The sequence below is a fragment of the Tinamus guttatus genome, unplaced genomic scaffold, assembly GCF_059628265.1.
Source record: "Tinamus guttatus ecotype Peru unplaced genomic scaffold, ASM5962826v1 Tinamus_guttatus_pri_ptg000626l, whole genome shotgun sequence".
NCBI classification, from domain to species: Eukaryota; Metazoa; Chordata; class Aves; order Tinamiformes; family Tinamidae; genus Tinamus; species Tinamus guttatus.
Window position 1 is genome coordinate 22152 of NW_028289160.1, and position 23028 is coordinate 45179.

The 23028-nt window shown below is 62.1% G+C and overlaps 1 protein-coding gene across 1 annotated transcript in view; it reads left to right on the plus strand.

The window, feature by feature from the left end:
• LOC148592291 (DNA polymerase delta catalytic subunit-like) overlaps positions 1-23028 on the plus strand; it is a gene marked incomplete at its 5' end in the record, with an annotated part of 50371 nt that overhangs the window by 21343 nt on the left and 6000 nt on the right. The window contains 11 exon segments of the mRNA XM_088535259.1: positions 199-309; positions 1201-1392; positions 2512-2600; positions 2681-2797; positions 4658-4771; positions 8164-8311; positions 9573-9668; positions 11150-11287; positions 18651-18826; positions 21686-21838; positions 22805-22907. Coding sequence (XP_088391385.1) covers positions 199-309; positions 1201-1392; positions 2512-2600; positions 2681-2797; positions 4658-4771; positions 8164-8311; positions 9573-9668; positions 11150-11287; positions 18651-18826; positions 21686-21838; positions 22805-22907 — 1437 coding nt within the window.

A 23028-nucleotide genomic window follows, 5' to 3' on the forward strand; every position in this document is an offset into this window, starting at 1 on the left:
GGGAGGGACGTGTCCAGCTGGACCTGCTGCAGGTGACAGGGGGGGACACGGGGCCATGGAGGCCACAAGGGGGCGTGTTGGCCCGGGGAGGTGACGCCGTCCCCGTGTCCCCCGTGTCCCCCATGTCCCCACGGTGTCCCCAACGTGTCCCCAACATGTCCCCAACATGTCCCCAACGTGTCCCCACGGTGTCCCCAGGTGCTGCTCCGGGAGCACAAGCTCCGCTCCTACAGCCTCAACGCCGTCAGCTTCCACTTCCTGCAGGAGCAGAAGGAGGACGTTCCGCACGGGATCATCACGGACCTGCAGGTGACATGTCCCCAAAGTGTCCCCAAAGTGTCCCCAATGTCCCCAATGTGTCCCCAATGCGTCCCCAATGCGTCCCCAACACATCCCCAACACGTCCCGCACGGGATCATCACGGACCTGCAGGTGACACGGGTGTCCCCAATGTCCCCAAAGTGTCCCCAATGCATCCCCATGTCCCCAACACATCCCCAACATGTTCCGCACGGGATCATCACGGACCTGCAGGTGACATGTCCCCAAAGTGTCCCCAATGTCCCCAATGTCCCCAATGTGTCCCCATGTCCCCAACACATCCCCAATACGTTCCGCACGGGATCATCACCGACCTGCAGGTGACACGGGTGTCCCCAATGTCCCCAATGTGTCCCCAATGCGTCCCCAACACATCCCCAACGCGTCCCGCACGGGATCATCACGGACCTGCAGGTGACATGTCTCCAATGTCCCCAATGTCCCCAATGTCCCCATGTCCCCATGTCCCCAGAATGGCACCGCGCAGACCCGACGCCGTCTCGCCGTGTACTGTCTCAAGGACGTGTCCCCAATGTCCCCAATGTCCCCATGTCCCCATGTCCCCAGAATGGCACCGCGCAGACCCGACGCCGTCTCGCCGTGTACTGTCTCAAGGACGTGTCCCCAATGTCCCCAATGTCCCCAATGTCCCCATGTCCCCATGTCCCCAGAATGGCACCGCGCAGACCCGACGCCGTCTCGCCGTGTACTGTCTCAAGGACGTGTCCCCAATGTCCCCAATGTCCCCAATGTCCCCATGTCCCCATGTCCCCAGAATGGCACCGCGCAGACCCGACGCCGTCTCGCCGTGTACTGTCTCAAGGACGTGTCCCCAATGTCCCCAATGTCCCCAATGTCCCCATGTCCCCATGTCCCCAGAATGGCACCGCGCAGACCCGACGCCGTCTCGCCGTGTACTGTCTCAAGGACGCCTTCCTGCCCCTGCGGCTCCTCGAGCGGCTCCTCTGCGTCGTGTCCCACGTGGAGATGGCCCGTGTCACCGGCGTCCCCTTGGGCTACCTGCTCACGCGGGGACAGCAGGTCAAGGTGGTGTCGCAGCTGCTGCGCCAGGTGAGGGGGACATGGGGACAATGTGGGGACATGGGGGGACATTGGGGACATGGGGACAGTGGGGGGACATGGGGGACCCGGGGGGACATTGGGGACACATTGGGGACGTGGGGACATGGGGACATAGGGGGACATTGGGGACATGGGGGGACATTGGGGACATGGGGGGACATTGGGGGGACATTGGGGACGTAGGGACATTGGGGACATGGGGACTGTGGGGACACAGGGACAGCATGGGGACATGGGGACACATTGGGGACATGGGGACAGCAGGTCAAGGTGGTGTCGCAGCTGCTGCGCCAGGTGAGCGGGACATGGGGACATTGGGGACACTGGGGACATTGGGGACATGGGGACAGTGGGGGGACATGGGGACACAGGGGGACATTGGGGACATGGGGGACACGGGGGGACATTGGGGACACATTGGGGACGTAGGGACATTGGGGACATGGGGACAGTGTGGGGACACAGGGACAACGTGGGGACATGGGGACACACTGGGGACATGGGGACAGCAGGTCAAGGTGGTGTCACAGCTGCTGCGCCAGGTGAGCGGGACACGGAGGGACACTGGGGACATGGGGACACGGGGAGAGTGTGGGGACATGGGGGGACATTGGGAACATGGGGACACATTGGGGCCATGGGGACACAGGGACTTGGGGACATGGGGATATGGGGCCATGGGGACACAAGGACATGGGGATATGGGGACATGGGGCCATGGGGACACAGGGCCATGGGGACCTGGGGCCATGGGGACACAGGGACATGGGGACACAGGGACATGGGGACACAGGGACTTGCGGACATGGGGATATGGGGCTATGGGGCCATGGGGACACAGGGACTTGGGTGTATGGGGCCATGGGGACAGAAGGACATGGGGATATGGGGACACGGGGCCATGGGGACACAGGGCCATGGGGACACAGGGATATGGGACACAGGGACATGGGGACACAGGGACATGGGGACACAAGGACACAGGGACTTGGGGACAAGGGGACACAGGGATTTGGTGACATGGGGATATGGGGCCATGGGGATATGGGGACAAGGGGACACGGGGCCATGTGTCCCTGGTGGCCGCTGTCACCGCGCTGTCCCCAGGCCATGAAGCGGGACCTGCTGATGCCGGTGGTGAAGGCGGAGGGCGGCGAGGACTACGAGGGTGCCACCGTCATCGAGCCGCTCAAGGGGTGACAATGGGGACACGGGGACGCGGGGGGTGACACGGTGCCACCCCCCCCGGGCCACAACGTCCCCCTGTCCCCAACAGCTTCTACGACACCCCCATCGCCACGCTGGACTTCTCCTCGCTGTACCCCAGCATCATGATGGCGCACAACCTGTGCTACACCACGCTGGTGTCACCCGGAGCGACAACGCGACTCGGGTGACAGGGGACATGGGGGGACATGGGGACACGGGGGGACACGGGGACACAACCTGTGCTACACCACGCTGGTGTCACCCGGAGCAACAGCGCGACTCGGGTGACAGGGGACACGGGGGGACATGGGGACACAACCTGTGCTACACCACGCTGGTGTCACCCGGAGCGACCGCGCGCCTCGGGTGACAGGGGACACGGGGGGACATGGGGGGACATGGGGACACGGGGACACAACCTGTGCTACACCACGCTGGTGTCACCCGGAGCAACAGCGCGACTCGGGTGACAGGGGACATGGGGGGACATGGGGACACGGGGACACAACCTGTGCTACACCACGCTGGTGTCACCCGGAGCAACAGCGCGACTCGGGTGACAGGGGACACGGGGGGACATGGGGACACGGGGACACAACCTGTGCTACACCACGCTGGTGTCACCCGGAGCGACCGCGCACCTCGGGTGACAGGGGACACGGGGGGACACGGGGACACAACCTGTGCTACACCACGCTGGTGTCACCCGGAGCGACCGCGCACCTCGGGTGACAGGGGACATGGGGGGACATGGGGACATGGGGACACAACCTGTGCTACACCACGCTGGTGTCACCCGGAGCGACAGCGCGACTCGGGTGACAGGGGACACGGGGGGACACGGGGGGACATGGGGACATGGGGACACAACCTGTGCTACAGCACGCTGGTGTCACCCGGAGCGACCGCGCGACTCGGGTGACAGGGGACACGGGGGACACGGGGACACGGGGACACAACCTGTGCTACACCACGCTGGTGTCACCTGGAGCAACAACGCGCCTCGGGTGACAGGGGACACGGGGGGACATGGGGACACGGGGACACAACCTGTGCTACACCACGCTGGTGTCACCCAGAGTGACAACGCGCCTCGGGTGACAGGGGACACAGGGGGACATGGGGACACGGGGACACAACCTGTGCTACACCACGCTGGTGTCACCCGGAGCGACCGCGCGCCTCGGGTGACAGGGGACACGGGGGGACATGGGGACACGGGGGGACACGGGGACACAACCTGTGCTACACCACGCTGGTGTCACCCGGAGCGACAACGCGCCTCGGGTGACAGGGGACACGGGGGGACACTGGGCACAATGGGGCCATGGGGGGACATTGGGGACACAGGGAGACACGAGGGGACATGAGGGATACAGGGGGACATTGGGGACACAGAGGGACATTGGGGGCGCTGGGGGGACATTGGGGACACGGGAACATTGGGGACACAGGGGAGCACTGGGGGGAAATTGGGACATTGGGGACACAGGGGGACATTGGGGACATGGGGACATTGAGGGCACTGGGGGGACACAAGGGGACATTGGGGACACTGGGGGACATTGGGGACATGAGGGGACATTGGGGACACTGGGGGGACATTGGGGACACAGAGGGGCATTGGTGACATGAGGGGACATGGGGGGACATTGGGGACATTGGGACATTGGGGACACAGAGGGGCATTGGGGACATGAGGGGACATGGGGGGACATTGGGGACACTGGGGGGACATTGGGGACACAGGGGCATTGGGGACATGAGGGGACATGGGGGGACATTGGGGACACTGGGGGGACATTGGGGACACAGAGGGGCATTGGGGACATGAGGGGACATGGGGGGACATTGGGGACATTGGGGGGACATTGGGGACATGAGGGGACATTGGGGACACGGGGGGGACATGAGGGGACATTGGGGACACCAGAGGACATTGGGGACACGGGGGGGACACTAGGGACACAGAGGGACATTGGGGGCGCTGGGGGGACACGGGGGGACCCCGGGGACACCCCGGGTGACGTCTGCCTGTCCCCAGGCTGGGTCCCGGTGACGTCACCCGCACGCCCACGGGTGACACGTTTGTCACCGCCGCCGTGCGCAGGGGGCTCCTGCCCGAGGTGCTGGAGGGGCTGCTGGCCGCGCGCGCCAGGTGGGGACGGGGACACCGGGGGGGCTGTGTCACCGGGGGGGGGCCAATGTCACCAGGGGGGTCCCAATGTCACCAGGGGGGTCCCTGTGTCACCAGGGGGGTGTCAGAGTCACCCATGGGGGTCCCTGTGTCACCGGGGGGGTCCCTGTGTCACCAGGGGGGTGTCAGAGTCACCCATGGGGTCCCAGTGTCACCATGGGGATCCCAATGTCACCATGAGGGTCCCAATGTCACCCACGGGGTCCCAGAGTCACCGCCTGTCCCCAGGGTCACCATGGGGGTCCCAATGTCACCAGGGGGGTCCCTGTGTCACCAGGGGGGTCCCAATGTCACCATGAGGGTCCCAATGTCACCAGGGGGGTCCCAGTGTCACCGGGGGTGTCAGAGTCACCCATGGGGGTCCCAGTGTCACCACGAGGGTCCCAGGGCCACCAGGGGGTTCCCAATGTCACCATGAGGGTCCCAGAGTCACCCATAGGGGCCCCAATGTCACCCATGGGGTCCCAGAGTCACCCATGGGGTCCCAATGTCACCATGGGGGTCCCTGTGTCACTGGGGGGGTCCCAATGTCACCAGGGGGGTCCCAATGTCACCGGCGGGGTCCCAGAGTCACCCATGGGGATCCCAATGTCACCATGGGGGTCCCAGTGTCACCCCAGGGGTCCCTGTGTCACCAGGGGGGTCCCAATGTCACCAGGGGGGTCCCTGTGTCACCAGGGGGGTGTCAGAGTCACCCATGGGGTCCCAATGTCACCATGGGGGTCCCTGTGTCACCAGGGGGGTCCCAATGTCACCCACGGGGTCCCAGAGTCACCCATGGGGATCCCAATGTCACCATGGGGGTCCCAGTGTCACCAGGGGGGTCCCTGTGTCACCAGGGGGGTCCCAATGTCACCGGGGGGGTCCCTGTGTCACCATGAGGGTCCCAGAGTCACCCATGGGGGCCCCAATGTCACCATGGGGGTCCCTGTGTCACCAGGGGGGTCCCAATGTCACCATCCATCCCCAATGTCACCAGGGGGGTCCCAATGTCACCATGGGGGTCCCTGTGTCACCAGGAGGGTCCCAATGTCACCCACGGGGTCCCAGAGTCACCCATGGGGATCCCAATGTCACCATGAGGGTCCCAATGTCACCATGGGGGTCCCTGTGTCACCCCGGGGGTCCCTGTGTCACCAGGGGGGTCCCAATGTCACCCACGGGGTCCCAGAGTCACCCATGGGGATCCCAATGTCACCATGGGGGTCCCAGTGTCACCACCTGTCCCCAAGATCACCATGGGGGTCCCAGTGTCACCACAGGGGTCCCAGGGCCACCGGGGGGTTCCCAATGTCACCATGAGGGTCCCAATGTCACCATGGGGGTCCCAGTGTCACCCCAGGGGTCCCTGTGTCACCAGGGGGTCCCAATGTCACCGGGGGGGTCCCTGTGTCACCATGAGGGTCCCAGAGTCACCCATAGGGGCCCCAATGTCACCCATGGGGTCCCAGAGTCACCCATGGGGTCCCAATGTCACCATGGGGGTCCCTGTGTCACCGGGGGGGTCCCAATGTCACCAGGGGGGTCCCAATGTCACCGGCGGGGTCCCAGAGTCACCCATGGGGATCCCAATGTCACCATGGGGGACCCAGTGTCACCCCGGGGGTCCCTGTGTCACCATGGGGGTCGCTGTGTCACCAGGGGGGTCCCAATGTCACCCACGGGGTCCCAGTGTCACCACAGGGGTCCCAGGACCACCGGGGGGTTCCAATGTCACCATGAGGGTCCCAATGTCACCAGGGGGGTCCCTGTGTCACCACCTGTCCCCAAGATCACCATGGGGGTCCCAGTGTCACCAGGGGAGTCCCAGTGTCACCACAGGGGTCCCAGTGTCACCAAGTGGGCCCAAATGTCCCCAGGGGGGTCCCCAGCATCACCGAGGGGTCCCCAGTGTCCCCAAGGGGTCCCCAAGGGTCCCCATGGGGCCGCTGCTGGGGGAGGGGGCACAGGGGGGCACGTGGGTCACCCCGGGGTCACTTGGGGTCGTTCTGCAGTCCCCAAGGTCACTGTAGTGTCACCCTGGTGTCCCTATGGTCCCCCACTCCCCTCCTTTTCCCTTGTGTCCCCCATGTCCCCGTGTCCCCCCATGTCCCCCCGTGTCCCCATGTCCCCATGTTCCTTGTATCCCTCTGTGTCCCCCCGTGTCCCCCCATGTCCCTGTGTCTTCCTGTGACCCCCATATCCCCCCGTTGTCCCCCCGTGTCCTTGTGTCCCCCCATGTCCCCCCATGTCCCCCCATGTCCCCCCATGTTCCCCCATGTCCCCGTCCCCCTGTGTCCCCCGTGTCCCCCCATGTCCCCATGTCCCCCCGTGTCCCCCATGTCCCTGTGTCCCTGTGTTCCCTATGTCCCCCATATCCCCCTGTGTCCCCTATGTCCCCCCATGTCCCCCCGTGTCCCTGCTGTCCCCATGTCCCCCCGTGTCCCCATGTCCCCATGTCCCCCCGTGTCCCCCATGTCCCTGTGTCCCCTGTGTCCCCTATGTCCCCCATATCCCCTTGTGTCCCCCTGTGTCCCCGCTGTCCTCATGTCCCCTGTGTCCCACCATGTCCCCGTGTCCCTGTGTCCCCTATGTCCCCCATGTCCCCGTGTCCCCCCATGTCCCCCGGTGTCCCCCCGATGTCCCTGTGTCCCCCATGTCCCCCCGTGTCCCCCATGTCCCTGTGTCCCCTATGTCCCCCATATCCTCCTGTGTCCCTATGTGCCCCATGTCCCCCTATGTCCCCCTGTGTCTCCCATGTCCCCCCGTGTCCCCCCATGTCCCCGTGTCCCCCCATGTCCCTGTGTCCTTGTGTCCCTGTGTCCCCTATGTCCCCCTGTGTCCCCCCGTGTCCCTGCTGTCCTTATGTCCCCCATGTTCCCCATGTCCCCGTGTCCCTCCGTGTCCCCTGTACCCCCCGTATCCCCCTGTGTCCCCATGTCCCCCCGTGTCCCCCCATGTCCCCCTGTGTCCCCCCGATGTCCCTGTGTCCCCCATGTCCCCCTGTGTCCCCCATGTCCCTGTGTCCCTGTGTCCCCCCATGTCCCCGTGTCCCTGTGTCCCCCATGTCCCCCCATATCCCCCTGTGTCCCCATGTCCCCCCGTGTCCCCCATGTCCCCCGTGTCCCCGTGTCCCCCATCCCCTTGTGTCCCCTCTGTGTACCCCCATGTCCCCCTGGTGTCCTTGTGACCCCCATGTGTCCCCATGTCCCCCCGTATCCCCCTGTGTCCCCATGTCCCCCTGTGTCCCCCCGTGTCCCCGTGTCCCCTGTACCCCCCGTATCCCCCTGTGTCCCCGTGTCCCCCCATGTCCCCCATGTCCCCCCGTGTCCCCCCATGTCCCCGTGTCCCCTCCTGTCCCCCTGTCCCCGCAGGACGCGGCAGGAGCTGGAGCGGGAGCCGGACCCGCTCGTGCGGCAGGTCCTGGACGGGCGGCAGCGGGCGCTGAAGGTCAGCGCGAACTCGGTGTACGGCTTCACCGGGGCGCAGGCGGGACGGCTGCCCTGCCTGCCCATCTCCCAGGTGAGACCCACACGTGTGGGGCAGCCCCACAGCGCCCCACAGCGCCCCACAGCGCCCCACAGCGCCCCATAGCGCCCCATAGCGCCCACTCTGTGTACGGCTTCACCGGGGCGCAGGCGGGACGGCTGCCCTGCCTGCCCATCTCCCAGGTGAGACCCACACGTGTGGGGCAGCCCCATAGCGCCCCACAGCGCCCCACAGCGCCCCACAGCGCCCCATAGCGCCCCCGCCCCACGGCGCCCACTCGGTGTACGGCTTCACCGGGGCGCCTGCCCTGCCTGCCCATCTCCCAGGTGAGACCCACACGTGTGGGGCAGCCCCATAGCACCCCATAGCGCCCCATAGCGCCCCATAGCGCCAACTCTGTGTACGGCTTCACCGGGGCGCAGGCGGGACGGCTGCCCTGCCTGCCCATCTCCCAGGTGAGACCCACACGTGTGGGGCAGCCCCACAGCGCCCCACAGCGCCCCACAGCGCCCCATAGCGCCCCACAGCGCCCCATAGCGCCCACTCTGTGTACGGCTTCACCGGGGCGCAGGCGGGACGGCTGCCCTGCCTGCCCATCTCCCAGGTGAGACCCACACGTGTGGGGCAGCCCCACAGCGCCCCATAGCGCCCCACAGCGCCCCACAGCGCCCCACAGCGCCCCATAGCGCCCACTCGGTGTACGGCTTCACCGGGGCGCAGGCGGGACGGCTGCCCTGCCTGCCCATCTCCCAGGTGAGACCCACACGTGTGGGGCAGCCCCACAGCGCCCCACAGCGCCCCACAGCGCCCCACAGCGCCCCATAGCGCCCCACAGCGCCCCAGAGCGCCCCATAGCGCCCCATAGCGCCCCATAGCGCCCCACAGCGCCCCATAGCGCCCGCTCGGTGTACGGCTTCACCGGGACGGCTGCCCGGCCTGCCGATCTCCCAGGTGAGACCCACACGTGTGGGGCAGCCCCACAGCGCCCCATAGCGCCCCACAGCGCCCCATAGCGCCCCATAGCGCCCACTCGGTGTACGGCTTCACCGGGACGGCTGCCCTGCCTGCCCATCTCCCAGGTGAGACCCACACGTGTGGGGCAGCCCCACAGCGCCCCACAGCGCCCCATAGCGCCCCACAGCGCCCCATAGCGCCCCATAGCGCCCCCCGCCCTGCGGCGCCCACTCGGTGTACGGCTTTCACGGTCCCCGTGTCTCCGTGTCCCCATGTCCCCGTGTTATTGTGTCCCCATGTCCCCCCGTGTCCCCATGTCCCCAATGTCCGATGTCCCCAGAGCGTCACCGGCTTCGGCCGCCAGATGATCGAGCGGACGCGGCAGCTCGTGGAGAGCAAGTTCTGCCTGAGCAACGGGTACCCCGGGGACGCCAAGGTGGGACATGGGGACATGGGGACACGGGGGACATGGGGACACGGGGGACACGGGGGACACGGGGGGGACAAGGAGGGGACACGGGGGACATGGGGACAGGGGGGGACAAGGAAGGGACATGGGGACAGGGGGGGACAAGGAGGGGACATGGGGGACACAGGGGGACATGGGGGACATGGGAGACAGAGGGGGACACGGTGGGACAGGGGGGACATGGGGATACGGGGACATGGGGACACAGGGGGCCATGGGGAGGAGGGGGACAGGGAGGACACGGAGGGACATGGGGACATTGGGGGACACAGGGGGACAGGGAGGGACATGGGGACGTGGGAGGACATGGGAGATAGAGGGGATACAGTGGGACAGGGAGGACATGGAGGGACATGGGGACATTGGGGAACACAGGGGGACAGGGAGGGACATGGGGACGTGGGAGGACAAAGGGGGGACATGGGATGGGGGGACATGGGGACACAGGGACATGGGGACATGGGGGACAGAGGGGACACGGTGGGACGGGGGGACATGGGGGCATGGGGACATGGGGACACAGGGGGACATGGGGAGGACAGGGACACGGAGGACATGGAGGGACATGGGGACATGAGGGGACAAAGGGGGGACAGGAGAACATGAGGGGACATGGGGGGTCCCCCAAGGGGACAGGGGGGACATGGGGGGACATAGGGGGTCCTGAAGGGGGGACAGGGGGGACATGTGGGGACAAGGGGGGTCCCCAAGGGGACACAGGGGACACGGGGGGACGGTCCCAGGGGCTCCCGGAGGTGACAGGGGCCCCCCCAGGGCTGGGCCCCCCGTGACCCCGTCACTGTCCCCTTGTCCCCCGTGACCCCTGTCACCGTCCCCTCTGTCCCCCCCGTGACCCCGTCACTGTCCCCTTGTCCCCCCGTGACCCCGTCACTGTCCCCTCTGTCCCCCGTGACCCCGTCGCTGTCCCCTTGTCCCCCGTGACCCCCGTCACTGTCCCCTTGTCCCCCGTGACCCCGTCGCTGTCCCCTCTGTCCCCCTGTGACCCCGGTGCTGTCCCCTTGTCCCCCGTGACCCCCGTCACTGTCCCTTTGTCCACCCGTGACCCCGTCGCTGTCCCCCCGTGACCCCGTCACTGTCCCCTCTGTCCCCCGTGACCCCATCACTGTCCCCTCTGTCCCCCCGTGACCCCGTCACTGTCCCCTTGTCCCCCCATGACCCCCGTCACTGTCCCCCCTGTCCCCCCGTGACCCCGTCACTGTCCCCCCATGACCCCGTTGCTGTCCCCTCTGTCCCTCGTGACCCCGTCACTGTCTCCTTGTCCCCTGTGACCCCGTCGCTGTCCCCCTGTGACCCCGTCACTGTCCCTTCTGTCCCCCGTGACCCCGTCGCTGTCCCCTTGTCCCCCATGACCCCGTCACCGTCCCCTCTGTCCCCCCGTGACCCCGTCACTGTCCCCCCGTGACCCCGTTGCTGTCCCTTGTCCCCAGGTGGTCTATGGGGACACGGACTCCGTCATGTGTCGCCTGGGGGTGGCCTCGGTGGCCGACGCGGTGGCCCTGGGACAGGAGGCGGCCGCCTGGGTCACCAGCCACTTCCCGCCGCCCATCAAGCTGGAGTTCGAGAAGGTGGGGGCGGCGCGGTGTCCCCAATGTCCCCAATGTCCCCAAGTGTCCCCAACGTGTCCCCAATGTGTCCCCGAGTGTCCCCAGATGTCCCCAGTGTGTCCACAATGTGTCCCCATTGTCCCCAGTGTGTCCCAAGTGTCCCCAACGTGTCCCCAAAGTGTTCCCAATGTGTCCACAATGTGTCCCCATGTCACCAACGTGTCCCCAATGTGTCCCCGAGTGTCCCCAATGTGTCCCCAACGTGTCCCAAGTGTCCCAAAGTGTTCCCAATGTGTCCCCAATGTGTCCCCGAGTGTCCCCAATGTCCCCAATGTGTCCCCGAGTGTCCCCAGATGTCCCCAGTGTGTCCACAATGTGTCCCAAGTGTCCCCAATGTGTCCCCAAGTGTCCCCAATGTGTCCCCAACATGTCCACAGTGTGTCCCCAAGTGTCCCCAATGTGTCCCCGAGTGTCCCCAGTGTGTCCACAATGTGTCCCAAGTGTCCCCATGTCCCCAATGTGTCCCCAAGTGTCCCCAACGTGTCCCCAATGTGTCCACAGTGTGTCCCCATGTCACCAACGTGTCCCCAAGTGTCCCCAATGTGTCCCCAACGTGTCCCAAGTGTCCCAAAGTGTTCCCAATGTGTCCACAATGTGTCCCCAAGTGTCCCCAATGTGTCCCCAATGTGTCCCCAGTGTGTCCCCATGTCACCAATGTGTCCCCAAGTGTTCCCAATGTGTCCCCAACGTGTCCCAAGTGTCCCAAAGTGTTCCCAATGTGTCCACAATGTGTCCCCAGTGTGTCCCCGAGTGTCCCCAATGTGTCCCCATGTCACCAACATGTCCCCAAGTGTCCTCAGTGTGTCCCCAATTTGTCCACAGTGTGTCCCCGAGTGTCACCAATGTGTCCCCATGTCACCAACGTGTCCCCAAGTGTCCCCAATGTGTCCCCAACATGTCCCAAGTGTCCCAAAGTGTTCCCAATGTGTCCACAATGTGTCCCCAGTGTGTCCCCGAGTGTCCCCAATGTGTCCCCAATGTGTCCACAGTGTGTCCCCATGTCACCAACGTGTCCCCAAGTGTCCCAAATGTGTCCCCAACGTGTCCCAAGTGTCCCAAAGTGTTCCCAATGTGTCCACAATGTGTCCCCGAGTGTCCTCAACGTGTCCCCAGTGTGTCCCCATCTCACCAATGTGTCCCCGAGTGTCCCCAACGTGTCCCCAATGTGTCCCCGAGTGTCCCCAATGTGTCCCCAACGTGTCCCAAAGTGTTCCCAATGTGTCCACAACGTGTCCCCGAGTGTCCCCAATGTGTCCCCAACGTGTCCCAAAGTGTTCTCAATGTGTCCACAATGTGTCCCCAGTGTGTCCCCGAGTGTCACCAATGTGTCCCAAGTGTCACCAATGTGTCCCCGAGTGTTCCCAATGTGTCCCAAATGTGTCCCCAACGTGTCCCTAACGTGTCCCAAGTGTCCCAAAGTGTTCCCAATGTCTCCCCATAGAACCAGTGTGTCCCCAAGTGTCCCCAGTGTGTCCCCATGTCCCCAATGTGTCCCCAATGTGTCCCCAACGTGTCCCAAGTGTCCCAAAGTGTTCCCAAAGTGTCCCCATGTCACCAATGTGTCCCCATAGGACCAGTGTGACCCCAAGTGTCCCCAATGTGTCCCCAATGTGACCCCAAGTGTCCCCATTGTCCCCAGGTGTATTGTCCCTATCTCCTCATCAATAAGAAGCGCTCCGCGGGGCTCCAGTCCCCATTGTCCCCAAGGTGTCACACTGTCCCCGTTGTCCCCATTAGGTCTATTACCCCTATTTATTAATTAATAAGAAGCGCTACGCGGGGCTCCGGTCCCCATTGTCCCCAAGGTGTCACACTGTCCCCGTTGTCCCCATTAGGTCTATTACCCCTATTTATTAATTAATAAGAAGCGCTACGCCGGGCTCCAGTCCCCATTGTCCCCAAGGTGTCACACTGTCCCCGTTGTCCCCATTAGGTCTATTACCCGTATTTATTAATTAATAGGAAGCGCTACGCGGGGCTCCGGTCCCCGTTGTCCCCAAGGTGTCACACTGTCCCCGTTGTCCCCATTAGGTCTATTACCCCTATTTATTAATTAATAAGAAGCGCTACGCGGGGCTCCAGTCCCCATTGTCCCCAAGGTGTCACACTGTCCCCGTTGTCCCCATTAGGTCTATTACCCCTATTTATTAATTAATAAGAAGCGCTACGCGGGGCTCCAGTCCCCATTGTCCCCAAGGTGTCACACTGTCCCCGTTGTCCCCATTAGGTCTATTACCCCTATTTATTAATTAATAAGAAGCGCTACGCGGGGCTCCAGTCCCCATTGTCCCCAAGGTGTCACACTGTCCCCGTTGTCCCCATTAGGTCTATTACCCCTATTTATTAATTAATAAGAAGCGCTACGCGGGGCTCCAGTCCCCGTTGTCCCCAAGGTGTCACACTGTCCCCGTTGTCCCCATTAGGTCTATTACCCCTATTTATTAATTAATAAGAAGCGCTACGCGGGGCTCCGGTCCCCGTTGTCCCCAAGGTGTCACACTGTCCCCGTTGTCCCCATTAGGTCTATTACCCCTATTTATTAATTAATAAGAAGCGCTACGCGGGGCTCCAGTCCCCATTGTCCCCAAGGTGTCACACTGTCCCCGTTGTCCCCATTAGGTCTATTACCCCTATTTATTAATTAATAAGAAGCGCTACGCGGGGCTCCAGTCCCCATTGTCCCCAAGGTGTCACACTGTCCCCGTTGTCCCCATTAGGTCTATTACCCCTATTTATTAATTAATAAGAAGCGCTACGCGGGGCTCCAGTCCCCGTTGTCCCCAAGGTGTCACACTGTCCCCGTTGTCCCCATTAGGTCTATTACCCCTATTTATTAATTAATAAGAAGCGCTACGCGGGGCTCCAGTCCCCGTTGTCCCCAAGGTGTCACGCTGTCCCCGTTGTCCCCATTAGGTCTATTACCCCTATTTATTAATTAATAAGAAGCGCTACGCGGGGCTCCGGTCCCCGTTGTCCCCAAGGTGTCACACTGTCCCCGTTGTCCCCATTAGGTCTATTACCCCTATTTATTAATTAATAAGAAGCGCTACGCGGGGCTCCAGTCCCCATTGTCCCCAAGGTGTCACACTGTCCCCGTTGTCCCCATTAGGTCTATTACCCCTATTTATTAATTAATAAGAAGCGCTACGCGGGGCTCCAGTCCCCGTTGTCCCCAAGGTGTCACACTGTCCCCGTTGTCCCCATTAGGTCTATTACCCCTATTTATTAATTAATAAGAAGCGCTACGCGGGGCTCCAGTCCCCGTTGTCCCCAAGGTGTCACACTGTCCCCATTGTCCCCATTAGGTCTATTACCCCTATTTATTAATTAATAAGAAGCGCTACGCGGGGCTCCAGTCCCCATTGTCCCCAAGGTGTCACACTGTCCCCGTTGTCCCCATTAGGTCTATTACCCCTATTTATTAATTAATAAGAAGCGCTACGCGGGGCTCCAGTCCCCGTTGTCCCCAAGGTGTCACACTGTCCCCGTTGTCCCCATTAGGTCTATTACCCCTATTTATTAATTAATAAGAAGCGCTACGCGGGGCTGTGTGTCCCCATTGTCCCCAAGGTGTCACACTGTCCCCGTTGTCCCCATTAGGTCTATTACCCCTATTTATTAATTAATAAGAAGCGCTACGCGGGGCTCCAGTCCCCGTTGTCCCCAAGGTGTCACACTGTCCCCGTTGTCCCCATTAGGTCTATTACCCCTATTTATTAATTAATAAGAAGCGCTACGCGGGGCTCCAGTCCCCATTGTCCCCAAGGTGTCACACTGTCCCCGTTGTCCCCATTAGGTCTATTACCCCTATTTATTAATTAATAAGAAGCGCTACGCGGGGCTCCAGTCCCCATTGTCCCCAAGGTGTCACGCTGTCCCCGTTGTCCCCATTAGGTCTATTACCCCTATTTATTAATTAATAAGAAGCGCTACGCGGGGCTGTGTGTCCCCATTGTCCCCAAGGTGTCACACTGTCCCCGTTGTCCCCATTAGGTCTATTACCCCTATTTATTAATTAATAAGAAGCGCTACGCGGGGCTCCAGTCCCCATTGTCCCCAAGGTGTCACGCTGTCCCCGTTGTCCCCATTAGGTCTATTACCCCTATTTATTAATTAATAAGAAGCGCTACGCGGGGCTCCAGTCCCCATTGTCCCCAAGGTGTCACACTGTCCCCATTGTCCCCATTAGGTCTATTACCCCTATTTATTAATTAATAAGAAGCGCTACGCGGGGCTGTGTGTCCCCATTGTCCCCAAGGTGTCACACTGTCCCCGTTGTCCCCATTAGGTCTATTACCCCTATTTATTAATTAATAAGAAGCGCTACGCGGGGCTCCAGTCCCCATTGTCCCCAAGGTGTCACACTGTCCCCGTTGTCCCCATTAGGTCTATTACCCCTATTTATTAATTAATAAGAAGCGCTACGCGGGGCTGCAGTCCCCATTGTCCCCAAGGTGTCACACTGTCCCCGTTGTCCCCATTAGGTCTATTACCCCTATTTATTAATTAATAAGAAGCGCTACGCGGGGCTCCGGTCCCCATTGTCCCCAAGGTGTCACACTGTCCCCGTTGTCCCCATTAGGTCTATTACCCCTATTTATTAATTAATAAGAAGCGCTACGCGGGGCTCCAGTCCCCATGTCCCCAAGGTGTCACACTGTCCCCGTTGTCCCCATTAGGTCTATTACCCCTATTTATTAATTAATAAGAAGCGCTACGCGGGGCTCCAGTCCCCATTGTCCCCAAGGTGTCACACTGTCCCCGTTGTCCCCATTAGGTCTATTACCCCTATTTATTAATTAATAAGAAGCGCTACGCGGGGCTCCAGTCCCCATGTCCCCAAGGTGTCACACTGTCCCCGTTGTCCCCATTAGGTCTATTACCCCTATTTATTAATTAATAAGAAGCGCTACGCGGGGCTCCAGTCCCCATTGTCCCCAAGGTGTCACACTGTCCCCGTTGTCCCCATTAGGTCTATTACCCCTATTTATTAATTAATAAGAAGCGCTACGCGGGGCTCCAGTCCCCATTGTCCCCAAGGTGTCACACTGTCCCCGTTGTCCCCATTAGGTCTATTACCCCTATTTATTAATTAATAAGAAGCGCTACGCGGGGCTCCAGTCCCCGTTGTCCCCAAGGTGTCACACTGTCCCCGTTGTCCCCATTAGGTCTATTACCCCTATTTATTAATTAATAAGAAGCGCTACGCGGGGCTCCAGTCCCCATTGTCCCCAAGGTGTCACACTGTCCCCGTTGTCCCCATTAGGTCTATTACCCCTATTTATTAATTAATAAGAAGCGCTACGCGGGGCTCCAGTCCCCATTGTCCCCAAGGTGTCACACTGTCCCCGTTGTCCCCATTAGGTCTATTACCCCTATTTATTAATTAATAAGAAGCGCTACGCGGGGCTCCAGTCCCCGTTGTCCCCAATGTGTCACACTGTCCCCGTTGTCCCCATTAGGTCTATTACCCCTATTTATTAATTAATAAGAAGCGCTACGCGGGGCTCCGGTCCCCATTGTCCCCAAGGTGTCACACTGTCCCCGTTGTCCCCATTAGGTCTATTACCCCTATTTATTAATTAATAAGAAGCGCTACGCGGGGCTCCGGTCCCCATTGTCCCCAAGGTGTCACACTGTCCCCGTTGTCCCCATTAGGTCTATTACCCCTATTTATTAATTAATAAGAAGCGCTACGCGGGGCTCCGGTCCCCATTGTCCCCAAGGTGTCACACTGTCCCCGTTGTCCCCATTAGGTCTATTACCCCTATTTATTAATTAATAAGAAGCGCTACGCGGGGCTCCAGTCCCCATTGTCCCCAAGGTGTCACACTGTCCCCGTTGTCCCCATTAGGTCTATTACCCCTATTTATTAATTAATAAGAAGCGCTACGCGGGGCTCCGGTCCCCATTGTCCCCAAGGTGTCACACTGTCCCCGTTGTCCCCATTAGGTCTATTACCCCTATTTATTAATTAATAAGAAGCGCTACGCGGGGCTCCGGTCCCCATTGTCCCCAAGGTGTCACACTGTCCCCGTTGTCCCCATTAGGTCTATTACCCCTATTTATTAATTAATAAGAAGCGCTACGCGGGGCTCCGGTCCCCATTGTCCCCAAGGTGTCACACTGTCCCCGTTGTCCCCATTAGGTCTATTACCCCTATTTATTAATTAATAAGAAGCGCTACGCGGGGCTCCAGTCCCCATTGTCCCCAAGGTGTCACACTGTCCCCGTTGTCCCCATTAGGTCTATTACCCCTATTTATTAATTAATAAGAAGCGCTACGCGGGGCTCCAGTCCCCATTGTCCCCAAGGTGTCACACTGTCCCCGTTGTCCCCATTAGGTCTATTACCCCTATTTATTAATTAATAAGAAGCGCTACGCGGGGCTCCGGTCCCCATTGTCCCCAAGGTGTCACACTGTCCCCGTTGTCCCCATTAGGTCTATTACCCCTATTTATTAATTAATAAGAAGCGCTACGCGGGGCTCCAGTCCCCATTGTCCCCAAGGTGTCACACTGTCCCCGTTGTCCCCATTAGGTCTATTACCCCTATTTATTAATTAATAAGAAGCGCTACGCGGGGCTCCAGTCCCCATTGTCCCCAAGGTGTCACACTGTCCCCGTTGTCCCCATTAGGTCTATTACCCCTATTTATTAATTAATAAGAAGCGCTACGCGGGGCTCCGGTCCCCATTGTCCCCAAGGTGTCACACTGTCCCCGTTGTCCCCATTAGGTCTATTACCCCTATTTATTAATTAATAAGAAGCGCTACGCGGGGCTCCGGTCCCCATTGTCCCCAAGGTGTCACACTGTCCCCGTTGTCCCCATTAGGTCTATTACCCCTATTTATTAATTAATAAGAAGCGCTACGCGGGGCTCCGGTCCCCATTGTCCCCAAGGTGTCACACTGTCCCCGTTGTCCCCATTAGGTCTATTACCCCTATTTATTAATTAATAAGAAGCGCTACGCGGGGCTCCAGTCCCCATTGTCCCCAAGGTGTCACACTGTCCCCGTTGTCCCCATTAGGTCTATTACCCCTATTTATTAATTAATAAGAAGCGCTACGCGGGGCTCCAGTCCCCATTGTCCCCAAGGTGTCACACTGTCCCCGTTGTCCCCATTAGGTCTATTACCCCTATTTATTAATTAATAAGAAGCGCTACGCGGGGCTCCGGTCCCCATTGTCCCCAAGGTGTCACACTGTCCCCGTTGTCCCCATTAGGTCTATTACCCCTATTTATTAATTAATAAGAAGCGCTACGCGGGGCTCCAGTCCCCATTGTCCCCAAGGTGTCACACTGTCCCCGTTGTCCCCATTAGGTCTATTACCCCTATTTATTAATTAATAAGAAGCGCTACGCCGGGCTCCAATTCGGCGCCTCCCCCGGCGCCCCCCCCCGCCTGGACTGCAAAGGCCTCGAGTCCGTGCGCAGGGACAACTGCCCCCTGGTGGCCACGGTGCTGGGCAGCTGCCTGCGGCGCCTGCTGGTGCAGCGGTGAGAGGGGACAGGGACAGGGGACAAGGGACAAGGGACAGGGGGACAAGGGGACAAGGGACAGGGGACAGGGGGACAAGGGACAAGGGATACGGGGACAGGGGACAAGGGACAAGGGGACAAGGGACAGGGGACAAGGGACAGGAGGACAGGGGACAAGGGGACAAGGGACAAGGGGACATGGGACAGGGGACAGGGGACAAGGGGACAAGGGTACAAGGGACAAGGGACAGGGGACATGGGACAGGGGACAGGGGACAAGAGGAGAAGGGACAAAAGAGGACAAGGGACAAGGGGACATGGGACAGGGGACAAGGGGACAGGGGATAAAGGGACAAGGGACAAGGGGACAGGGGACAAGGGACAAGGGGACAAGGGGACAAGGGACAAGGGACAGGGGACAAGGGACAAGGGACAAGGGGACAAGGGACAGGGGACAAGGGGACAGGGGGACAAGGGACAGGGGACAGGGACAGAGGACAAGGGACAAGGGGACAGGGGACAAGGGACAGGGGACAAGGGACAAGGGACAAGGGACAAGGGACAGGGGGACAGGGGACAAGGGACAGGGGACAGGGACAAGGGGACAAGGGACACGGGACAAGGGACAGGGGACAAGGGACAGGGGACGGGGGACCGGGGATATGGGACAGGGGACAGGGGACAGGGGACAAGGGGACAAGGGACAAGGGACAAGGGACAGGGGACAAGGGGACAGGGGACAGGGGACAGGGGACAAGGGACAAGGGACAGGGGACAAGGGGACAGGGGACAAGGGACAAGGGGACAAGGGACAGGGGACAAGGGACAGGGGACAAGGGGCAAGGGACAGGGGGACAAGGGACAGGGGACAAGGGACAAGGGACAGGGGGACAAGGGGACAAGGGACAAGGGACAGGGGACAAGGGGACAGGGGACAAGGGGACAAGGGACAGGGGGACAAGGGACAAGGGGACAAGGGGACAACTGCCCCCTGGTGGCCACGGTGCTGGGCAGCTGCCTGCGGCGCCTGCTGGTGCAGCGGTGAGAGGGGACAGGGGACAAGGGACAAGGGACAGGGGACAAGGGACAAGGGGACAAGGGGAAAGGGGACAAGGGACAGGGGACAGGGACAAGGGACAGGGGACAGGGGGACAAGGGACAGGGGACAGGGACAAGGGACAAGGGACAAGGGGACAAGGGGACAAGGGACAAGGGACAGGGGACAAGGGACAAGGGACAAGGGGACAAGGGACAGGGGACAAGGGGACAGGGGACAGGGGGACAAGGGACAGGGGACAGGGACAGGGGACAAGGGACAAGGGGACAGGGGACAAGGGACAGGGGGACAGGGGACAAGGGGACAGGGGACAAGGGACAAGGGACAGGGGACAGGGGACAAGGGGACAAGGGGACAAGGGGACAAGGGACAGGGGACAAGGGACAGGGGGACAGGGGACAGGGGACAGGGGATAAGGGACAGGGGACAAGGGACAGGGGGACAAGGGACAAGGGACAGGGGACAAGGGGACAAGGGACAAGGGACAAGGGACAGGGGACAAGGGACAGGGGACAAGGGGACAAGGGACAAGGGACAAGGGGACAGGGGACAAGGGGACAGGGGACAAGGGACAAGGGACAAGGGACAGGGGACAGGGACAAGGGACAGGGGGACAGGGACAAGGGACAAGGGGACAGGGGACAAGGGGACAGGGGACAAGGGACAAGGGACAAGGGACAAGGGACAGGGGACAGGGACAAGGGACAGGGGGACAAGGGACAGGGGACAAGGGGACAAGGGACAAGGGACAAGGGGACAGGGGACAAGGGGACAGGGGACAAGGGACAGGGACAAGGGAGAAGGGGACAGGGGACAAGGGACAAGGGGACAGGGGGACAGGGGACAAGGGACAAGGGACAGGGGACAGGGGACAAGGGGACAAGGGACAGGGGACAAGGGACAAGGGGACAGGGGACAAGGGACATGAGGACAAGGGACAAGGGACATGGGGACAAGGGGACAGGGGACAAGGGACAAGGGACAAGGGACAGGGGACAAGGGGACAAGGGACAAGGGGGGATCCAGGGGGACGGGGGGCCCAGGCGTCCGGGGGGATCCGGAGGGATGGGGGGGGTCCAGGAGCCCAGGACCCCATGGGCGTCGTCGTGCCGGTGTCACTGTGTCACTGTCACCGTGTCACTGTGTCACTGTCACCCGTCCCGCAGGGACCCCGCGGGCACCGTCGCGCGGGTGTCACTGTCACTGTCATTGTCACCCGTCCCCATGGCACAGGGACCCCGCGGGCGCCGTGGCGCGGGTGTCATTGTCATTGTCACCCGTCGCACAGGGACCCCGCGGGCGCCGTTGCGCGGGTGTCATTGTCACTGTCACTGTCACCCGTCCCCATGGCACAGGGACCCCGTGGGCGCCGTGGCGCGGGTGTCATTGTCACTGTCACTGTCACCCGTCCCCATGGCACAGGGACCCTGTGGGCGCCGTCGCGCGGGTGTCATTGTCACTGTCATTGTCACCTGTCCCCATGGCACAGGGACCCCGCGGGTGCCGTGGCGCGGGTGTCATTGTCACTGTCATTGTCACCCGTCCCCATGGCACAGGGACCCCGCGGGCGCCGTGGCGCAGGTGTCACTGTCATTGTCACTGTCACTGTCACCCGTCCCCATGGCAGGGACCCCGCGGGCGCCGTCACGCGGGTGTCATTGTCACTGTCATTGTCACCCGTCCCCATGGCACAGGGACCCCGCGGGCGCCATGGCGCGGGTGTCATTGTCACTGTCACTGTCACCCGTCCCCATGGCAGGGACCCCGCGGGCGCCGTGGCGCGGGTGTCATTGTCACTGTCACCTGTCCCCATGGCACAGGGACCCCGCGGGCGCCGTCGCCTACGCCCAGGACGTCATCTCGGACCTGCTCTGTAACCGCATCGACATCTCCCAGCTGGTCATCACCAAGGAGCTGACCCGGGCGGCCACGGCCTACGCGGGCCACCAGGCGCACGTGGAGCTGGCCGAGAGGTGACAGTGACACTGGGGACACACGGGGACAGCCCCATGGGGACACCCGGGATGGGGACAGCCCCATGGGGACACCTGGGATGGGGACACCCGGGATGGGGACACCTGGGGACAGCCCCATGGGGACACCTGGGGATACCCCAAATGGGGACACCCCCATGGGGACACCCGGGCGGCCACGGCCTACGCGGGCCACCAGGCCCACGTGGAGCTGGCCGAGAGGTGACAACGGGGGACAGCCCCATGGGGACACCTGGGGACACCCGGGATGGGGACACCTGGGATGGGGACGGCCCCGTGGGGACACCCGGGATGGGGACAGCCCCATGGGGACACCTGGGGGGACCCGGGATGGGGACACCCCCATGGGGACACCCGGGCAGCCACGGCCTACGCGGGCCACCAGGCCCACGTGGAGCTGGCCGAGAGGTGACAGTGACACCGGGATGGGGACAGCCCCGTGGGGACACCTGGGATGGGGACAGCCCCATGGGGACACCTGGGGACACCTGGGGACACCTGGGATGGGGACACCCAGAATGGGGACAGCCCATGGGGACAGCCCGTGCAGACACCCCCGGGATGGGGACAGGCCATGGGGACACCCCCAGGACAGGGACAGCCCCGGGATGGGGACATCCCCAGGACTGGGACAGCCCATGGGGACACCCCCCATGGGGACACCACGTGGGGACACCCTGGGGGACACCCCCGGGTTGGGGACACCCCCATGGGGACACCCCTGGGTTGGGGACACCCTGTGGGGACACGGCGTGGGGACACCCCCGGGGGGACACCCCAAAGGGGACACCTCCAGGATGGGGACAGCCCGTAGGGACACCCTGTGGGGAGACCCCTGGGATGGGGACACCCTGTGGGGACACCCCGGGGACACCCCCATGGGGACACCCCTGGGTTGGGGACACCCCCTGGGACAAACCTGTCCCCCCCCGTGTCCCCCCCCAGGATGCGTCGCCGGGACCCTGGCAGCGCCCCCAGCCTGGGGGACCGAGTGCCCTATGTCATTGTCACCGGAACCAAGGGGGCGGCCGCCTACACCAAGTCGGAGGTGACACGGGGGGACGGGGACAGGAGGGGACGCGGGGGGACATGGGGGGACATGGGGACAGGAGGGGACAGGGGGACAGGAGGGGACATGGAGGGACACAGGGGGACAGGAGGGGACAGGA